Genomic DNA, 17,511 nt, shown 5'->3' on the forward strand with positions numbered 1-17,511 from the left:
GCAATAACTAAAAAACACTTGCAGCCAGTTGACATTGATTAAAGTTGACTCAACCTCTGTCCTGTGTCCTTGTGTGCACCACATTGAGCATGGAGAAAAGGAAGAAGACCAAAGAACTGTCTGAGGACTTGAGAATCCAAATTGTGAGGAAGCATGAGCAATCTCAAGGCTACAGGTCCATCGCCAAAGACCTGAAAGTTCCTGTGTCTACGGTGCCCAGTGTCATCAAGAAGTTTAAAGCCAATGGCACTGTGGCTAATCTCCCTAGATGTGGAAGGAAAAGAAAAATTGACGAGAGATTTCAACGCAAGATTATACGGATGGTGGATAAAGTACCTCGACTAACATCCAAACAAGTTCAAGCTGCCCTGCAGTCCGAGCGTACAACAGTGTCAACCCGTACTATCCGTCGGCGTCTGAATGAAAAGGGACTGTATGGTAGGATACCCAGGAAGACCCTACTTCTTACCCCGAGACATAAAAAAGCCAGGCTGGAGTTTGCCAAAACGTACCGGAGAAAGCCTAAAACGTTTTGGAAGAATGTTCTCTGGTCAGATGAGGCAAAAGTAGAGCTTTTTGGGAAAAGCCATCAACATAGAGTTTACAGGAAAAAAAAGAGGCATTCAAAGAAAAGAACACTGTCCCTACAGTCAAACATGGCGGAGGTTCCCTGATGTTTTGGGGTTGCTTTGCTGCCTCTGGCACTGGACTGCTTGACAGTGTGCATGGCATTATGAAGTCTGAAGACTACCAACAAATTTTGCAGCATAATGTAGGGCCCAGTGTGAGAAAGCTGGGTCTCCCTCAGAGATCATGGGTCTTCCAGCTGGACAATGACCCAAAACACACTTCAAAAAGCACTAGAAAATGGTTTGATAGAAAGCACTGGAGACTACTAAAGTGGCCAGCAATGAGTCCAGACCTGAATCCCATAGAACACATGTGGAGAGATCTCAAAATGGCAGTTTGGAGAAGGCACCCTTCAAATCTCAGGGACATGGAGCAGTTTGCCAAAGAAGAATGGTCTAAAATTCCTGCAGAGCATTAATGGTTACTGGAAGCGGTTGTTCAGTTATTTTGGCTAAAGATTGTGCAACCAAGTATTAGGCTAAGGGTGCCAATACTTTTGTCTGGCCCATATTTGGAGTTTTGTGTGAAATGATCAATGATTTGATTTTTGTTTCATTCTCTTTTGTGTTTTTTCATTGCAAGCAAAATAAATGAAGATAATAATACCAAAGAATTTGTGATTGCAATCATTTTCAAGAAGAAACTAAGTATTATCTGACAGAATTGCAGGGGTGTCAATACTTTTGGCCAGCACTGTAAAATGTGATGGTGCATCAGAAATGTGTTCGCCATAGGTTCGTTCCTCCTGATGTAGACTTGTCCATCCAACGACCAAAGAGGCAAACATCAAGCACAGGAATTTCTCTATCTCATCACTATCGAGCTCTTCCCAGTAACCGATACCATGGATTCCGCTTATTTACAACACCATCTGGGGGTACCACGACAGTTTTCAATGTATTTAGGTCTAAACCTGCTGAATAAGGTGTCGCTTTCTGGTGTGCCCAAACAGCTGTACCTTGCAACCAAGCCTCTTTTTTTCCTTGTCAACTGTTGGACTGACTTGTCTGATGGCTGCTACTTTATCTGCATCTGAATTAAACAAACGTTCAAGTGTGAGTCAGTAGGGACATGAGCATCGACATGAAATACAGTGGTCTTGGTAGATTGAAGAGATTATTCAATGTCTTGCCACACTTTCTTGACCATCTCAAACGCATTTTGCTGTTCCTCTCCCCAGTGGAACTCATATTTTTTCCTCGTTACTTTGTACAAAGGAGCCAACATTTGCCCCAAATGAGGGATATGTTGTCTCCAAAAACCAAACAATCCAATATAAGACTGAGTCTCCTGTTTGGATTTAGGGACCGGAAAATTAATAATTTTCTGCCTGGCATTGGGCAAGATCTCTCTGTGCCCCTTGTTCCACTGAATCCCTAGAAATTTTACCACCTGAGACGGTCCTTGAACCTTGGCATAATTGATTTCCCATCCCTTACTCCTCATATGAGCAACCAGTTTTGTCAATTGATCTTTCACACTTTGCTCATCTTGTCCTTGTATCATTATATCATCGATATAAGGTGAGATCTGCATTTCTGATGGTAGATTGAATCCATCCAAATGCTCTTTCACCGTCCGGTGACAGATTGTGGGGCTATGTAGCCATCCTTGGGGTAACCTGGTAAAGGTATATAGTCTCCCTAACCAAGTGAATGCAAATTGATCTTGAGCCTTCTCTTCTATAGGTATAGTAAAGAAAGCATTTGCCAAATCAATTACTGCATACCAAGTTCCGGAGTGAGTCTGAATATTTTCCACAATCATTATTGTATCCGGAACTGCAGCTGTCAAAGGAGGAGTATTCTTGTTTAACTCCCTATAATTAACTATCATGCGCCAGGAGCCATTACTCTTTTTAACTGGCCAGACAGGATTATTCCATGCGGTAGTAGTAGGTCGCATTACCCCAGTTTTTACCAATTCTTTAATGGTTTCTCCTATCTCTCTGTGACCTCCTGGTATTCGATATTGTTTCATAGCTACCGTTTTTGTAGCTGGAGGCACATGTACAGGGGGAATTTTGACTTTGCCCACCACCACCGGTCGCATTTCCTTATGACAAGATGTCATGAAGAGCCGGGGGAGTCACTAGAAATCCCGCAGCTGTTCGCTGATTTGTCAAACACTACTACTCTCTACCACTCCCCTTGTCTGCAGGCCACTTTTGGTACTGCAGGACAATGCATAAAATGAGGCTGCTGAGCTAATAATAATAAAAATAGCAACCAGAAGAGGAGCTAAAAACTCCCCCAAAAATGTATTATAAAATGTACTCACAGCAAAAAAGGGCAACCAGTCCAGTTAGCCCAGGCCAACACATCTAATGCACAAACAGGATGCAGACAAGCCTCTCAACATGATGGACACTTCACAGGTGCAAGGTAAATTGCACACCAGTGGCGCGCATAGGGCACTGTTCACACTTGTATGCGCATGGTGTCCAGCCAGCAACCTATTACCACGCCCTTACTATTAGATTAGGCGGGTTACTCGGACACTACTCACTGCAGCAGGCAAGGGACAGAAATTCCACTATGCACGGCCGTATTAAGAGGCCCGGCTGCACCCCGCATAGAAGAAAATCCAAATAATTCAAATGACCCGAATTCTCATAAAACATTAAATTCTTTATTATTTTATTTAGACAAACACACAAGAAAAATATTAAAAAGATGGATAATGATATAAAAATATCCTGGGTTTAACAAGTGTTAATTTTTCTTTTTTTTAAATATTATACATAATAAATTCACAGGTTCATCACACAATTTTTTTGAACAAATTTTTTGTACATATGTTTTTGTGAAGTTGGTCTCTTGCAAAAGTATTCAACCCCTAATCCGCCCGCATCAAGGTCAACTTAATATATAATTTGTGAGCTATAGGAAAGTGCTAGTGCATTAGCATACAACTAAAAAAAAGTAAACAATTTGAGAGACCAAAGATACATGAGATGAATGAGGGGTTGAATAGTTCTGTTTAGGGATGGGAATAATCTGCTTATTCCAATGAATCTATGCAGAGTTAATGTCTAAGGCAAGCCATAAACTGCATCAGAAAAAAACTCTATGAACACGTTGTCACATGAATTGCTGTAAACAAATGCCCATTATACCTATGTATCAACTATATGTTAAGAGTTAACAGAGCAAAGTGCAATCTGCCATATGATTAACAGGAATAATATCCCATCAGCATATTACCAGGCAGGCCACATAACATCATGAACACTGATGTGTTTAGAGCAAGACTTCTCAAGCAGGTATATTAAGGGTTAACAGAGCAAGATTTTCCTGTTGCAGGAGTTAGATTACACCAGTGTGTTACTAGACAAGCCGCATAACATTAAGCCATAGACACTGGTGTGGTCACAGCAATACTTATCAAGCAGGTACAAGGATCAAATCAACATAATGTTAAACAGGTCATACAGAGCGGTGATGAACCAAAGCATGAATATGTCTTACATAAGAAACCCAAGATCCCCCTTAACGATCGTTTCGTCTCTTCCTCAGAAGGGGTCTGAGGAACTTTGACTATGCACCCCGCATAGTCAAAGTGCAAAAAATACATATAAAATATATGTGAGGTATTAGTTTGTAAATTGGCCAATGTACGTAAGCCCACAATCCTCATCACGGATCCTCACGCTTGCGGGTCCCTACACTGATAAATATCAAAAATAGCAACAAGAACGTTTCCGATAGCATAAGGCCCTTCGGGGTTTTGGATTCATATATAAAGCATGAGGAAAGAAACTATTAAATTTTATATATTTAATCTGAAAATAGGCAGTGTTTAAAAAAATATACAAGAATTTACAAAAGGGAACAATACAATTACAGTATAGACAGTTACATTAAAAATAAAATTTTGATTTGTCCAACATGACTACTCTCTAGTGCCCCCTTTGTCTGCAGGCCACTTTTGGTACTGCAGGACAATGCATAAAATGAGGCTGCTGATCTAATAATGCCAAATTTTGGAGGTCTCACAGCAAGGGTAAATGTATATATCACCGATTCTCGCTAATGGCATATATATATACCTCGGTACCCTTAATGATAGCACTTCAATAATTCTATGCAATAACAATTACGCTGCCACCACCCAGCTTTTCGGGATAGCTGGGGACCCGTTTCAGATATCATAAGGCCCTTCGGGGTTTTGGATTCGTATATAAAGCATGAGAAAAGAAACTATTAGATTTTATATATTTAATCCGAAAATAGGCAGTGTTTAACAAATATACAAGAATTTACAAAAGGGAACAATACAATTACAGTATAGACAGTTACATTAAAAATAAAAGGTATAAACGTGAAACTTACTAAGCTCGTGCCATAGAAGTGACGTCCAAACTTAGGGAGTGGAGGGACTTCAGGAGAAGAAGATGTTATACTCTGCCAGCATCACCCTTACTGATGCCCCCCAGAAAGGAGGTAGTCTCTCTTATGCCTTAGGTAACCCCCCTTCTCTATGACATCATTTTACAGTCTCTTGTGGGCTGTGCTGAGATGGTCACACAGTTCCTTAGTTCTAGTTTTTTTTTCATATCTTTGCCCCTGGGCCACACAGGTGAAAGTTATTAGCGTCATATTTTATCTCGATTTTACATTACATAGATACCAAACACAACGCATCTAGCACAATTTTTCTAGCCAATACTAATTTGTCGTGATACCGGTGATCTCCCCGTCAAGCGAAACCGTGCGCTGGGTTCAGCACGCTGCAGGGATTCTGGCAGTATGTTTTTCATTTTTCTAGCATTAACGTAGCGCTTAAAAACTGCTTTGGAAGTTTTTCCCTCCAACAGCACAAAGGATTGTCTTTCTCTGCGTTTTTTTTTTCTGTAGTTCTACCATCACCCATAGTCATAAATACCTAAGCTTTCAGGCCGATCAGATAATCGTCATGACGATCTGTGGCTGATGGCAGAAAGGAGGGGGGTGGAGACCCTTCATCAGTTTAACATGACAACTCCCCCTTTTTGAGGTAGCATGGGAGATTGATTTGCCGATTGTCTCCTAAGTCTACCTTGCTGGCATCCCCCCTGCCGGGACAGCCCGTCAGCGTTGCCATGCTCAACACCCTTCCTGTGTTGAATGGTAAAATCATACTGCTGTAGTGCCAAGCTCCACCGTAGTAGCTTACCATTGTTGCCGGCCACCCAGTGTAGCCAGCTGAGAGGGTTGTGGTCTGTTAATGTAGTGAAGTTGCATCCCTATAGGTATGGCTGCAGTTTCCGCAGGGCCCACACTATAGGGAGGCACTCCTTCTCCACAGTGGCGTAGGCCACTTCCCGGGATAAGAGCTTGCAGGTGAGAAACACCACCGGATGCTCTTCTCATTCCCCATTTACCTGGCTGAGTACTGCACCCAGGCCAAATGCACAGGCATCTGTCTGAACTATGAACCGTCGGGTGAAGTCTGGGGCTTGTAGGATTGGGGAATTGGCGAGGGCAGCTTTCAGTGCTCTGAAGGACCGTTCAGTCATCTGTCCAGGTGACTACTTGCGGTAGCTTCTTTTTGGTGAGGTCCGTCAATGGCTTAGCAAGGACACTATAGTTAGGAACGAACTTCCTTTAGTACCCTGCCGTACCCAAGAAGGACATCACCTGCTTCTTTGACTTGGAGGTAGGCCAGGAGGTGCCAATCTGACACTTCCCTGGCTTTATAGTCAGACCAGCGCTTTGGATCCGCCTGAGCACCTGCTCCAGGTGCCCCTGGTGTTCCTCCCAAGTGGGACTAAAGACGGCAATGTCATCCAGGTAAGCGACTGCAAACCTTCCTAGTCCCTCAAGCAGCTGGTCGACCAATCGCTGGAAAGTGGCAGGAGCATTTCTCATGCCAAAGGGCATGACGAGGGATTCGTACAGCCCGAATGGGGTGATGAAGGCGGACCTTTCTTGTGCTTCCTTGGACATAGCAATCTGCCAGTACCCTCGACTCAGGTCCATGATTGTCAGGTACCGGGCCCCGGCTAAGCAATCCAGTAGCTCATCGATGCGTGGCATTGGGTATGCATCGGGTGCTGTGATTGCATTTAGCCTCCTGTAGTCCACACAAAACCGGGTTGTCCGGTCCTTTTTTGGAACCAAAACTTCAGGCGAGGCCCATGCACTTTTGGACCTCTGGATCACTCCCAGGACTAGCATTTCATCGATATCCCTTTTTATATCCTTTTTTACCTCTAGGGAGACACGGTATGGGGATTGACGGACAGGGGAATGACTCCCTGTGTCCACCTGGTGGGTGGCTAGGAATATCTTCCCTGGGACATTAGTGAAGGTCATCAGGTAGGGCTGGAATACCTTCCGCAGCTGGGACCTTTAGTCCATGGATAGCTGTGGGTTGAATGCTGCCTCGATAGACCCTCCATCCCGGGCCGAGGCGAGCAAGTCCACCAAGACTTCGCTGTCGTCTTCCTCGGAAAAGCTACACACAGGAAGGGCGAAGGCATCCCTGTCATGATGAGCTTTCATCATGTTGACCTGGAAGACCTTTTTCCTCTTCCTGGCATGGTCGATGGTAACCACGTAGTTTACGTCATTGAGGCGCTGATGCACAAGGTATGGACCCTCCCAAGCCGCCTGAAGCTTGTTCTGGGTCATTGGTACTAGAACCCACACCTTCTGACCCATTTCGTACACCCGCTCTCGAGCGTGTTGGTCGTACCATAGCTTCTGGCTGGCCTAGGCTTGCACCATATTCTCGTGCACCAGGCCATGTCATTGACTGCATTTTGTCACGGAGCCGAATGTCATACTCCACAACGGACACTTCTGGGGAGTTCAGTTCCTCTTCCCAGGATTCCCTTACCAGACCAAGAGGCCCCCGGACTCGTCTGCTATACAGGAGCTTGAAGGGGGAAAACCCCGTTGAGGCCTGTGGTACCTCTCTGTAGGCAAACAGCAGGTGTGAGAGATACCGCTCCCAGTCGCGTCCATGTGACTCAACCAGCATCTTAAGCATCTGCTTAAGGGTACCATTAAATCGCTCACACAAACCATTGGTCTGTGGGTGATAGGCGCTTGATACCAGATGCTGCACCTGCATTTTCTTAAAGAGAGCCTCCATTAGACGAGACATGAACTGAGTCCCCTGGTCGGTAAGCATCTCCCTGGGAAATCCTACTCGGGAGAATATGGCCAGGAGGGCATCTGCCACCTTATCGGCCCTAACAGAGGACAGAGCCACTGCCTCCGGATACTGGGTAGCATAGTCTACCACAGTAAGGATGAAACGTTTTCCAGAGCTGCTGGGGATGGCCAGAGGCCCGACGATGTCCACAGCGACCCTCTGGAAAGGCTCCTCTATCACCGGCAAAGAGATCAGGGGAGCTTTGGGAGCAGGCCCTGACTTTGCCACTCTTTGACATGTGATACAGGAGCGGCAGTAATTGGCAACATCTGTCCCCATTTTGGGCCAATAGAAGTGGTGATACAGCCGGGCCTTGGTTTTGCTGACCCCCAAGTGTCTGGCAAGTGGGATCTCATGGGCAATCCGCAGCAACTCTCTCCTAAAGCGGTGAGGCAGCACCAGCTGTCTTTCCTTCAGCCACTCCTGTTGGGGGTTACAGGGAACAGTCTCCTGGTACAACCTCCCCTGGTCCCAGAATACCCTCTCCTTATCGCTCTCGGAGGAGGGCTTCTCTGCGAGGTCTCTTAACATCTCTAGACTGGCATCGGGTCGTAGAGCCACCTGGAAATCTTGGCTAGAGGCAGCCAAAAGTGACGTTAAGGTTCCAACCTCACTGGGACCCTCTGGGCCCTGCTCTGGGTCCGTAACCAGTTCCGTTATCCCTCTGGGTGAAGAGGTGTCAGAAGGCAAGGTTTCATGTGCGTTCTGGCCACTCTGACTGCGGGTCACAGCACTGATGAAGGCTGTCTCCCGGGGGGATAACAACTCTTCCCCATCAGCCTGACCGGCTCTGGGAGCTACTGGCTCCTCATCCCGTAGTACCTTAGGAGCAGTGCCACCGGCTGTGTCACTGTCCGCTGTGACACTGGTCAGCTGCATTTGACCACTTTCTGCGTGGTTCTCATGTCTGCCTCCATCTTTGTCAGCACAGACACTACCTTGGGGTCGTCCTCAGTCACGTCACCCTGCAGCGTGGCATGGCTGAGTTCCCCTGTACAAACCTCCACTTTATTACCATGCACATTTGTAATCACGTTCTGGACATCCACATTCGGGTCACATGACTTAACAGCGCTTGCATCACATGACTTATCAACAACATTTGCATCACATGGCTTATCAACAACATTTGTATCACATGACTTATCGGATTAGAGAGGGTCATCAGGGAGAAATTTTGCAACCAATCGTCTCAGATCAGTCCCCAATAAAACATTGGTTGGTAGATGTTCGGACACCCCCACTTCCCTCCACCCTCTCCCAGCACCCCAGTCGAGGGAAACCCGGGCCATTAGGAAGGATTGGCGAACACCCCCAGCCACAGTGACAGTCAGGCGTTTTCCCGGGATAAAGTTTTCAGGAGGCACCAGTTCGGGGCGGACCAGTGTTCGGTCGGCCCCAGTGTCCTTGAGCCCCACAGTGGGGATTCCGCCCACGGTGACGGCGTGTAGGTTTTCGCAGGCCCTACCACCAGACTCCCCCCACCAAAAGGACAGTTGCACTAGGCCCTTGGGCCTTGGATGTGGGGTTCCTCTTCTGCCTCTCTGGGCAAGCGGAGCTGAGGTGTCCAGGCTGGTTGCAGGAAAAACACCTGCAAGTGTCAGAGGTGGGCCGGGTACTAATGGATGACAGGACCTACGGGAGGTCAGCTGGTAGGGGCAGGGGTAGTCGTAGTTGTCATCTTACCCCCTTTCCAGCTGGTGGTGGACGGCTTCCGCACCCCTGATGCACGATTGGCCTCATAGGTGTCGGCAATCTGTACTGCTGTATTTGCATCCTTTGGTTCCCGGTCTATCATGAACTGTCGCATGTCCGCAGAACACGCGTGTAGGAATTGGTCCTTTACCATCAGGTCTGTTATCTGCTCACCAGTGGTGGCGGACAGTCCTTGGGCCCATTGTTTAAAGTTGGTCCGGAGCCCATCCACAAAGTCTCTGTTGCTGTCGTGAGGCCCACGCTGGAGGGTTCGGAACTTTTTGCGGTACATCTCTGGAGTCAGCTGATACTTCTGTATTAGGGCCTGCTTTATGGCCCCATAGTCTCCACTCTGCTCTTGAGGGAGAATTGCAAATGCGTCCCGGGCCTTGCCTCGCAGACCTGGGGTTAAGTATCATGCCCATTGTGCTGAGGGCAATTGGTACTGCAAGCAAGTCTTTTCAAATCCCCTCAGAAAGGTGTCCAAGTCTCCGTCCTTTTCCATCACAGGAAAGTGCTCCGGTCGGGGCTTAAAGCTGCTGGCATTATTGGACTCACACCATTCAGTGAGGAAGATGTCTGCTGCTGGACATGGATGACCTTCAATTCATGGTCTCTCTGGGCTTGACGCTTGGCTCTCTCAGCCTCTCGCTCGGCTCTCTCAGCCTCTCGTTGGGCCTCTCGCTCGGCTCTCTCATGAAATTGCTGAATGAGCTTCAGCCATCCCTCCTGGTCATCTGCAGGGAGTTGCTGTAGGGCCGTCTGCAGGTAGGAGTCCATGCTGTCCCGGTCGCTGCTCTGGCTTGAAGCTGCAGAAGAGGCCCTGGTCGCAGTATCATCCAGGGCTTGGCTTGTCTCCCCGTCATCAGCACTGGGGGAACGGACTTGCTTTGCGTCCCATTGTAACAGTTCTTTAATGAGGTCCGGCTTGTTTTTGCCATTGACATCAATCTCTCTGGTCGTACAGATGGCAATCAGTCTCCTTCGTCAGCTGGCTGTACCAGGCTTCGGTCAATGCAGCCATAATTGCCAAATAAAAGCTAGGATAGAAAAACAAGAGAAGGGAGGGGTTAACTGCTACACGTACAGTATTGTTCCAGGTATATTTAAACACTGAGTTTGATCCTCAAAACTTTTGCAAGTTTTTAGTGAAAGGGATGATTGCTCAAACCAGATCACTAATGCTCTATCCCACCGCTTGCCACCAATTTGTCATGAACAGCCGGGGGAGTCGCTAGAAATCCCACAGCTGTTCGCTGATTTGTCCAACATGACTACTCTCTAGTGCCCCCTTTGTCTGCAGGCCACTTTTGGTACTGCAGGACAATGCATAAAATGAGGCTGCTGATCTAATAATGCCAAATTTTGGAGGTCTCACAGCAAGGGTAAATGTATATATCACCGATTCTCGCTAATGGCATATATATATACCTCGGTACCCTTAATGATAGCACTTCAATAATTCTATGCAATAACAATTACGCTGCCACCACCCAGCTTTTCGGGATAGCTGGGGACCCGTTTCAGATATCATAAGGCCCTTCGGGGTTTTGGATTCGTATATAAAGCATGAGAAAAGAAACTATTAGATTTTATATATTTAATCCGAAAATAGGCAGTGTTTAACAAATATACAAGAATTTACAAAAGGGAACAATACAATTACAGTATAGACAGTTACATTAAAAATAAAAGGTATAAACGTGAAACTTACTAAGCTCGTGCCATAGAAGTGACGTCCAAACTTAGGGAGTGGAGGGATTCCAAGAGAAGAAGATGTTATATTCGGCCAGTATCACCCTTACTGATGCCCTCCAGACTGTCTGACCCCCCAGAAAGGAGCTAGTCTCTCTTATGCCTCAGGTAACCCCCCTTCTCTGTGACATAATTTTACAGTCTCTTGTTGGCTGTGTTGAGATGGTCACACAGTTCCTTAGTTCTAGTTTTTGTTTCATATCTTTGCCCCTGGGCCACACAGGTGAAAGATATTAGTGTCATATTTTATATCTCGATTTTACATTTACATAGATACCAAACACAACGCATCTAGTACGATTTTACTGACCAATACTAATTTGTCGGGATACCGGCGATCTCCTCGTCAAGCGAAACAGTGCGCTGGGTTCAGCATGCCACAGGGATTCTGGCAATATGTTTTTCATTTTTCTAGCATTAATGTAGCGCTTAAACCTGCTTTGGAAGTTTTTCCCTCCAACAGCACAAAGGATTGTCTTTCTCTGCATTTTTTTTTTTCTGTAGTTCTACCATCACCCATAGTCATAAATACCTAAGCTTTCAGGACATTCAGATAATCGTCATTACGATCTGTGGCTGATGGCAGAAAGGAGGGGGGTGGAGACCCTTCAACAGTTTACATGACACAAGACTTGACCCCAAAGGAGAACTTTCTGTTAGATTAAGAGTCATCCGTTTTAGGACATCAATTCCCAAAATATATTCTGGTATAGGAACTACCAGCACCGTATACTTCTTGATAGGTAAATTGCCTATCTTCAACGCTACCTGTGTCTGAACCCCGGTGGTCACTTGACCACCTAGTCCAGCAATTTTTACTCGAGGTCCTTTTATTTTTTTTCTGGGTTTCCATGAATTAAAGTCGCCTCCGCTCTCGTGTTAATCAAAGCTGGGACTCTTTGAACATTTCCCCCTTTCCAATGTATGCTAAGATTGACATCAAAAGGGGGGTTTGGCTGGCTACCTATGGTAAGTCACTTCCTTCTGATCTTTTATTTACATAGACTGAAGTCTGTGTATTAGCCCTTCCTTCCGTGACCTTTGTGGCCACGGCTGCAGCCAGTTCTTCCCATGGGTAAACTGACTGAAAATCTTCCCAAGACACTTTCTTTGGGATTTTTTCCCCTTTCCCTTCTGATTTCTTTACCTTGGGGGTTTTTGAGCCCCCTTCACATTTGTAGTGGTCACTTTCTTTGTGGATAAAACTTTCTGTTTGTACAACTTCCATAATTCTCCTGTCTCATTTCCATCAATCCCTTCCTTATTGATCCCAGCTTTAAGCAAAGCCTGGAACATGTCTTTGCGAGACACCCGTGGGGCCTCCCCTACTGATTTCCCTTTCCAATCAGGATTCTTTGGCTTACTGTTACCAAGATGGCCTCCAGGGGACGGTTTATCCCACTGTCCCATATTCTCTAACTCCCTCATCATCCCTAGAACTACACCGATTGATTCTCCAGTCAGCGCTACAGTTACAATTAAAATAACTGTTTTGTATGCTGGAGGAGCATTGTTTAACCAGCCTATTTCTTATGCTGACTGTCAATGGGTACTGGAGATAATCATCATCCATTCCCAAAAGAGGAAGAGCATTCCTCATTGCTTCCTCCTTCAGCCGTTCCATACCATCTTTTAAGGTATACCAAGGTTTATCATTGATAGGAAAGTCTGCTTCTGATGGGTATTTGTCCAGAATAGCATGGGCTAAGATCACGATTAAGTTTTGAGTGCCTTGCTCATTATGATCAACAAAATCATTTTTTATTGCTCTCTGAATTACTGGGTCCAGAGACATGGTGACAGATTTTGCCATGTCTCCGGCGTCAAAGTGCACTCCACCTCCTCCGAGATCGTGCACCCTGACCAACCAGGGAATTTTTCTTTCTCCTGGTTTTTGTCTAAACTGTGTTAAAATGCTATCAACTTCTCCCCGAGAGTAATCTTCAATGGTTACTCGATTCTTTACATGAGGAATTGTTCTCTCATTTGTGATAGCATTACATTCTTCGTCATATTGCAGATTTTCCCCTCACCCATGACAGCACCACGTGAGAGAGGGATCCGCCCAGCAAGGACAGGAAACCATTCTGAATAAAAGGGCGGTACTTCTCCCCTTCGTCAGTTGGTTTCCTGTCCTTGATGGGAGACCCCTGTTCTGAAAACCGGCGGTAAAGAAGAAGAACAGAAAAGAAAAGTCGCCTACTTACCCAGCCCCGTCCGGTGTCTGGAAGACCAGGGTGAGTCCTGTAGCACCGTTCTTCGGGGCTGGAAGCATAGTCCACCTGCCCGGGGGGGGTCCTGGTGTCCGTGCGGGAGCGGGCGGCAGGAACCGCTCGGGGGCTCCCGGTCCGCCGCTCCTTTCCCCCCGCTCTGCGCTCCATGCTGCCTGGAACTTCCAGGTGCGCGCACACGCGACGGGCACGCTGGGAGATGGAGGCGGGCCTTCCGATGACGTCACCGGATGAAGATGGCGGCGCCATGCAACGCTGCGGTGCATGCGGCCTGCCATTCCGGTATACAGGCACTCCTGGCCGTGCACTGTGGGGAGCGGGGAGGAGCCTCACCTGGGACTGGAAGGCGGAGGATTAGGGGAAAAACGACTCTCCTGGCGCTGTCAGAGGCTGGTCCCTGGGCTCTGCAATGGACACGGATGAGCAGCAGCGCTCTCCCGTGCGTCGTCAGCAGGGCAGGAAAACGGATGACCGGAGCGACACTGGTCGGACGGGCCGTGGCAGCCATGACAGCAGATCCTCCCATGACTCTACAGCTCCTGTGAGACCTGTGGATGTTCCGAAACAGCCTTCAAAACCGGTACCCTTCATTCCTATAGTGGTGAGTGGATCTTCGTGAATGTCATCATACTCATGGCTCCCTTGGGGTTTTTCTCCCCTCTTTTGTCTACCCTTCTTAGGCCCCTAAGAAATCCATGTCCAAAAAGAAGCATAAGGAATGCCCCCTATGCAGGGAACCCCTCTCAGAGGAGTGGCACACGAAGTTGTGTCAGGGGTGTATCCGTCGCACAATTGCGGAGGAATCCCCGGGACTCTCATCGGACGTCCGTTCGGCTATCCGCTCAGAGGTACAGGATTCCATGAAGGCTTTCTTGAAAAAGAAAAAATCGAAACCTGTAGACTCTGCCCCTTCTTCCTACTCCTCCGGTACGGCCTCGGACTCAGACTCCTCATCCTCAGATGGTGATATGGGAGGCAGACCGTGCTTCTCCATTGACGATATGGGGTCCCTGGTCAAATCAGTCAGGGTTACTATGGGGTTGATGGAGGAGAAATCCTCTAGATCCCTGGAGGATGTGATGTTTGGAGGTCTGGAAGATAGGAAGAAGCGTACCTTTCCGGTCAACAACAAAATTGAGGCACTTATTCAGCAGTAGTGGAAGCGTCCGGACAAAGCAGGCTCTCTCCCCTCCTCCTCCAAACGGAAATATCCCTTTGATGAGGACAAAGCAACCGTATGGGACAAGGCACCCCGGATCGATGCTGCCGTTGCGAAGTCTTCTCGGCGAGGAGGCATTCCCCTAGAGGACTCGGGTACGTTGAAAGATCCCCTGGACAAAATTTCCGCTTCTCCAGGGGGCTGTAGCCTTTTTGGCAGATTCCTCAGCGGATGTTATTAGCCTGGGAGCTCGTTCTGCGGGATTGTCTAATCAGGCCAGACGGGCATTGTGGCTGAAGGGCTGTCCAGGAGATCTGCAATCCAAATACAAATTGTGTGCGGTGCCCTGTGACGGTCACCTGCTTTTTGGGAAACAGCTGGAGGATGTGCTGGACAAAGCGTCAGAGGGCAAAAAGTCCTTCCCGAGATTCCACTCTGGTTCCTCCCGCCCCTTTCGGAGGCAGAGATTCTCCAAAGGCAGACCCCCGGATAATCGGCGGTGGGAGCGCAGACCAAAGCGGGACTCCGGCTTCATGTTCGAGGGCGCCCAGCCGCCTCAAAGAAGTCTGCCCAGTGACGCCAGGCTGCCGGTCGGAGGACGCCTTTCTCACTTTCTGGAGCAGTGGGAAAGCATTTCCTCCAACGCCTACGTTCGTTCCATTATCAGAGACGGTCTCCAGTTCCAATTTCTACTTCAGCCACCGCAGCGTTTCGTCGTCACTCCTCTTCGGGGGTCACAGTCGGAGCAACATGCTCTGGAATCGGAAATTCGGATGTTGATTGGGAAGGCAGTCCTGTGCGAGGTGCCCGTGGCGGAAAGGGGAAAGGGGTTCTATTCCCCCCTCTTTCTTGTAGGAAAGCCAGACGGTTCCTTCCGTACAATAATAAACCTCAGACGTCTCAACCAGTTTTTCCAGTATTTCCCGTTCAAGATGGAGTCTGTTCAGTCGGCCATAAAGCTGCTGTTCCACACCACAACTGTTATATGGCAGTGATAGACTTGAAGGACGCCTATTACCATGTCCCTATCCATCCTCATTCTCAGCAGTTCCTGCGAGTGGCGGTTTCCATCAACAACTTGGTCAGTCATTTTCAGTTCCGAGCCCTCCCCTTCGGGCTCTCTGTCGCCCCCAGGATTTTTACGAAAATAGTGGCGGAGATGACGGCTCATCTACGGATACGGAATATTCTGGTGGTTCCTTACCTGGACGACTTCCTGGTGATTGGGAACTCCAAGCAGCAATGTGCGGCTCGTCTCCAATACCTTCTACAGTCTCTACAAGACCTGGGTTGGATGGTGAATTACGAGAAGTCCCGGATGGACCCGGTCACGATTCCGTCATTTCTAGGTCTCACTCTCAACTCAGGGTGTCAGCAGTGCCTTTTGCCAGCAGAAAAGATTCGGAGGGTTTCAGCCTTTCCCCGGCGGGCAATCCACCATCCCAGGATGTCTCTGAGGCAGGCTATGTCCTTGCTGGGTACTCTGACATCTTGCTTCCCGGTGGTCCCATGGAGTCGGGTCCACTCCAGGGCTCTCCAGTGGCAGGTTCTGTATGCCCAGAAAGCATTAAACGGTTGTTTAGAAGGGGTCATCACCCTGTCCTGGGCGGTCAGAAGCTCTCTCCTCTGGTGGACGTCCGTGGACAATCTGTCTGTAGGTGTTCCCTGGCTACCTCGGGACCGGAGGGTGGTCACTACCGATGCCAGCCAGTCCGGCTGGGGGGCTCACCTTCTCGAGCACATTTCTGAGGGATGGTGGTCACCGCGGGAGGCGGCGCAACCCTCGAATCGCCGGGAGCTGTGGGCGGTGGAGCATGCCCTACACGACTTTCTCCCTCACCTTCGCGGGCGGCATGTTCTGGTCATGTCCGACAACCAGTCCACAGTCTCATATGTCAACCACCAAGGGGGCACGAGATCCCCATCCCTCATGCAGGTGTCCTACAGACTGTTTCTCTGGGCAGAGCAGCATCTTCTCTCCCTCTCGGCTCTCCACATCAAAGGAAGTCTCAATGTCACGGCAGATTACCTCAGCCGCCATCACCTGCGGCAAGAGGAATGGTCCTTGAATCCTCAGGTCTTTCGACAGATAGTGACTCTCTGGGGCTTGCCACCAGACTGAACAGGCAGTTAGTGCAGTTCTGTTTGCTAAGCCCCTCGGACCAGCCCTTCGCAGTAGACGCGCTACAGGTTCCATGGACATTCAGGCTAGCTTATGCGTTTCCTCCGATTATCATGCTGCCGACCGTTCTGCAAAAAATCAGGGAGGACCGGGCGAGGGTACTTCTCATCGCCCCCTTCTGGCCCAAACGACCATGGTTTTCTCTCCTAAGGGCAATGTCTGTCACGGATCCCTGGGTTCTGCCGGAAGTTCCGGACCTGTTAGTACAGGGACCAGTATTCCACGCGCAAGCGAAAGGATTCCATTTAACGGCTTGGAATTTGAAAGGTCGCTGTTGAGGAGCAAAGGTTTTTCCCCTGACCTTATTTCTACTTTGTTGAAAAGCCGAAAGCCTGTTACCACCAAAATATATGGGAGAGTGTGGCAAAAATTCCTGCAGTTCTCTGATGGTCCCTTGGGTCCGGAGGCTCCTGTTGAGTGCATTTTAGAATTCCTTCAGAAGGGGTTTGATCTGGGGTTAGCGGTGAACACTCTCAAGGTTCACGTCTCTGCCTTGGGGGCCCTGTACAATTGTAACCTGGCGGCCAACAAGTGGATTAAACGATTTATTATGGCTAGTGGTAGGACTAGGCCAGTGGTCATACCAAAGGTTCCTCCCTGGGACCTGAACTTGGTCTTGGATGCCCTCACGGGACCCCCCTTTGAACCCCTGACTAAGCTTTCCCTGAAATTGCTTACCCTGAAAACCGTATTGCTAGTCGCATTAACCTCGG

At 48.2% G+C, this 17,511-nt stretch overlaps 1 protein-coding gene across 1 annotated transcript in view; it reads left to right on the forward strand.

Moving 5' to 3' along the window:
- Positions 1-15,611, forward strand: part of LOC142261093 (uncharacterized) — a 111,880-nt gene extending 96,269 nt beyond the window's left edge. Inside the window, exon 11 of the mRNA XM_075332098.1 lies at positions 14,836-15,611. Within this exon, the coding sequence (XP_075188213.1) occupies positions 14,836-15,611 (776 nt within the window). The remainder of the gene's footprint in view (positions 1-14,835) is intronic.
- The last annotated feature ends 1,900 nt before the right edge of the window (positions 15,612-17,511 follow it).

The sequence above is a fragment of the Anomaloglossus baeobatrachus genome, chromosome 1, assembly GCF_048569485.1.
Source record: "Anomaloglossus baeobatrachus isolate aAnoBae1 chromosome 1, aAnoBae1.hap1, whole genome shotgun sequence".
Classification (NCBI taxonomy): domain Eukaryota; kingdom Metazoa; phylum Chordata; class Amphibia; order Anura; family Aromobatidae; genus Anomaloglossus; species Anomaloglossus baeobatrachus.